Source organism: Fringilla coelebs, assembly GCF_963513975.1.
Source record: "Fringilla coelebs genome assembly, chromosome: 3".
In the NCBI taxonomy this organism is placed as follows: Eukaryota; Metazoa; Chordata; class Aves; order Passeriformes; family Fringillidae; genus Fringilla; species Fringilla coelebs.
Window position 1 is genome coordinate 4291688 of NC_140030.1, and position 2463 is coordinate 4294150.

Below are 2463 nucleotides of genomic sequence, written 5' to 3' on the forward strand. Positions count from 1 at the left end.
CATGTTCAATATTCCCCCAAGGCAAGCACAGAATAGATTCTTCTAGTGGGAGACACAGTAATCCAGCCTTTGTTACCTTGGACAGGAGTGACCCATGGACATTAAGTGACCCTGACCACTATCTTTGCTACTCCACACAGGAATCACCAAGTCCCAAGGACAAACCCATCCCGAGGTTGTGCAAGATTCTAATGTCATCACTCTCCTTTACTTTTGCTGTTTCACCTTCATCTAATACTGATAAAAACATGCCAGAGTCACAGCCCCACTGATCATAGAACAGCAACCCTGCAGCTTCAAGGTCAGCTTTCCCACAATGCTCACCAAGGACACAAAGCACCATTAAGAGGGGAATAAAAACTCCACCTTCCCACAGCAGTGCTGTTGGAAGAGCAGAGCCTTTCCTGTATCAAGCAGATCCCATCCAAGTTAGTCCACATTTCATGGACATTGCTAAAGGTTGGTCAGGCTCCCTAGACAGATGACACAGACCCAGTTTGTCCCAGAGGACCCCAGGGCAAGCCAGGATCTCCAAAGATGTTTTCCCAAAGCCACCTAAGCAACCTAACATTGACACCTTTGACAAGGGAAGCTCAGAGAGAACCCGGCTGGAACAGGAAAAGGATTCTAGCAGCCACGGTGCCACATGTGCTCTCACACCTGAACCCTAGAAACACAGACTTCCTGAAACCTTCCTACTGCCTTTGATAGGAACAGTTCTCACACAGATATGGCCAATCCCAGAGAGGTCATCACATCCAGCTGTGGTCCTCATGGTGTTGTGAGCCCTGGCACACCCTTCTGCAGTCCCACAGCCTCCAGGCTGCCCTCCCTGACCTTCAGCAAGGTCTCATCCATAGCTCTACCAGAATGAACAAGGAACCTCTGCCTATTTCAGCATCCTTGGTTCAGTGACTTGTTCTGGCTTAAAACACTCCATGTCCCCCCCTGGCTGGCAAAAGGCAATCCCTGCTGTGAAAATGCAACCAGCATGAAGTGTCCAGCCCTCCATCTGAATCCAGGGTCCTGGTTAGTCACGGCATGTTAGGCAAGTAAGACAGTCATGTCTCTAGTATGTTATGCCCTTTTTCTTGATTTTCTCTGGTGATGTCATGCCTGTCACGTCCGTGACTCTCAGGAGTCCTTTTTAGCCAGGCTGGCCTTGATCCTGCATCGCAGGATGTAAGCTGTGATGGCACTACAGGCCACCAAGCCAAAAAAAGAGATGCAGGAGAGATAAACAGTGAAAGGCCCATGTCTCTTCAGGAAAATCTCCTGCCTGTTCTTGTAATCTAAAAGAATGGCCTCCAGCTGTGACAGGGTGCAGATGGCCAGGAAGGTGTGGAAGATCTGATGGGCGTGGCCAACAATATCGCAGGAGCCAGGGAAGTATTTCTCAGGGACAGGGCAGGAAAAGAAATAAGCACTGATAAGGAAAAACAGTATCTGGTATGTGTGGTACCAAGCAGCATCCTCCTCACAGCCCCCCAGGTGACACACAACAACCCGGTGAGCCACGGGACTGATATCCAGGATGAAAGCCAGCCCTGCTGGGATCACCTGGCACATCTTCCTCATGATGGGGTAAGGCCGTCGGTACCGGTATTTGGCGTAGCAGCAGCCGGCACAGGACAACCAGCCACAGAAAGCTGCTGCTGGCAGGAAGAAAAGCCAGAACTTGTCGTACCAGGCTTGGTCAGAGCTGTAGTAGAAATGAGCCAGGGCACTGCCATACTGGTAGATGCTGACTCCAACATAGTCAACGAAGTAGAAGGTGTAGTGGTACAGCTCCGACTTGGACTGCAGCAGGTGGGCCAAGAGGCTGCAGGTCAGGTAGGTGACAGAGGAGAGGACAAAGATGAGCAACGGCAAGGACCACGCATCCACAGGCAACTGCTCAGCCTCCACAAACGTCTTGAACCTCAGCAGCACGGCCAGCGCCGCCAGGAGATGAGTCCACACGTTGACCACCTCGTTGTGCTTCTGGAAGAGGCTGAGGAAGTAGTAGCGCCAGTCCTGGCCGGTGGGGCGGTACCCGCTGTGGATGTAGGGCTCGCGGAAGAGCTGCGGCACCTCGCACTCCTTCACTGTGCAGGGCATCTTGGGGAGGCCGTCCTCCAGCAGCCGGGGCAGCCGGCTGAGGTGCTGCCCACTGAGGGACAGCGTGCTGAGCCGCTCTAGGATGGCTGTCATCCTTCAGCCCCGCACCAGGGAACGTCTCTTCCTGCCCTGAGGGGATGGGAGAAAGAGGAAATGTTAATGGTGGCGCACCAGGGAGAAGAGCATGCTGCCATTCCCAGTGGGATTAATCATGGCACCATGGAGACCCTGGCCCTTAGAGCACCTACCAGTGCCTAGAAGGTCTCCAGGAGAACTGGAAGGGACTTGGGACAAGGGCCTGGAAGGACAGGACAAGGGGCAATGCCTGCCCACTGCCAGAGGGCAGGGATAGATGGGATATTG

General features: G+C 53.2%; 1 protein-coding gene across 1 annotated transcript; it reads right to left on the reverse strand.

The window, feature by feature from the left end:
* Nucleotides 1-633: 633 nt before the first annotated feature.
* PAQR8 (progestin and adipoQ receptor family member 8) lies at nt 634-2198 on the reverse strand. Its single transcript, XM_084203564.1, has one exon. It carries the CDS (start codon nt 2191-2193, stop codon nt 1135-1137), a length of 1059 nt encoding a protein of 352 aa, XP_084059690.1. The 5' UTR covers nt 2194-2198; the 3' UTR covers nt 634-1134.
* Nucleotides 2199-2463: the final 265 nt, after the last annotated feature.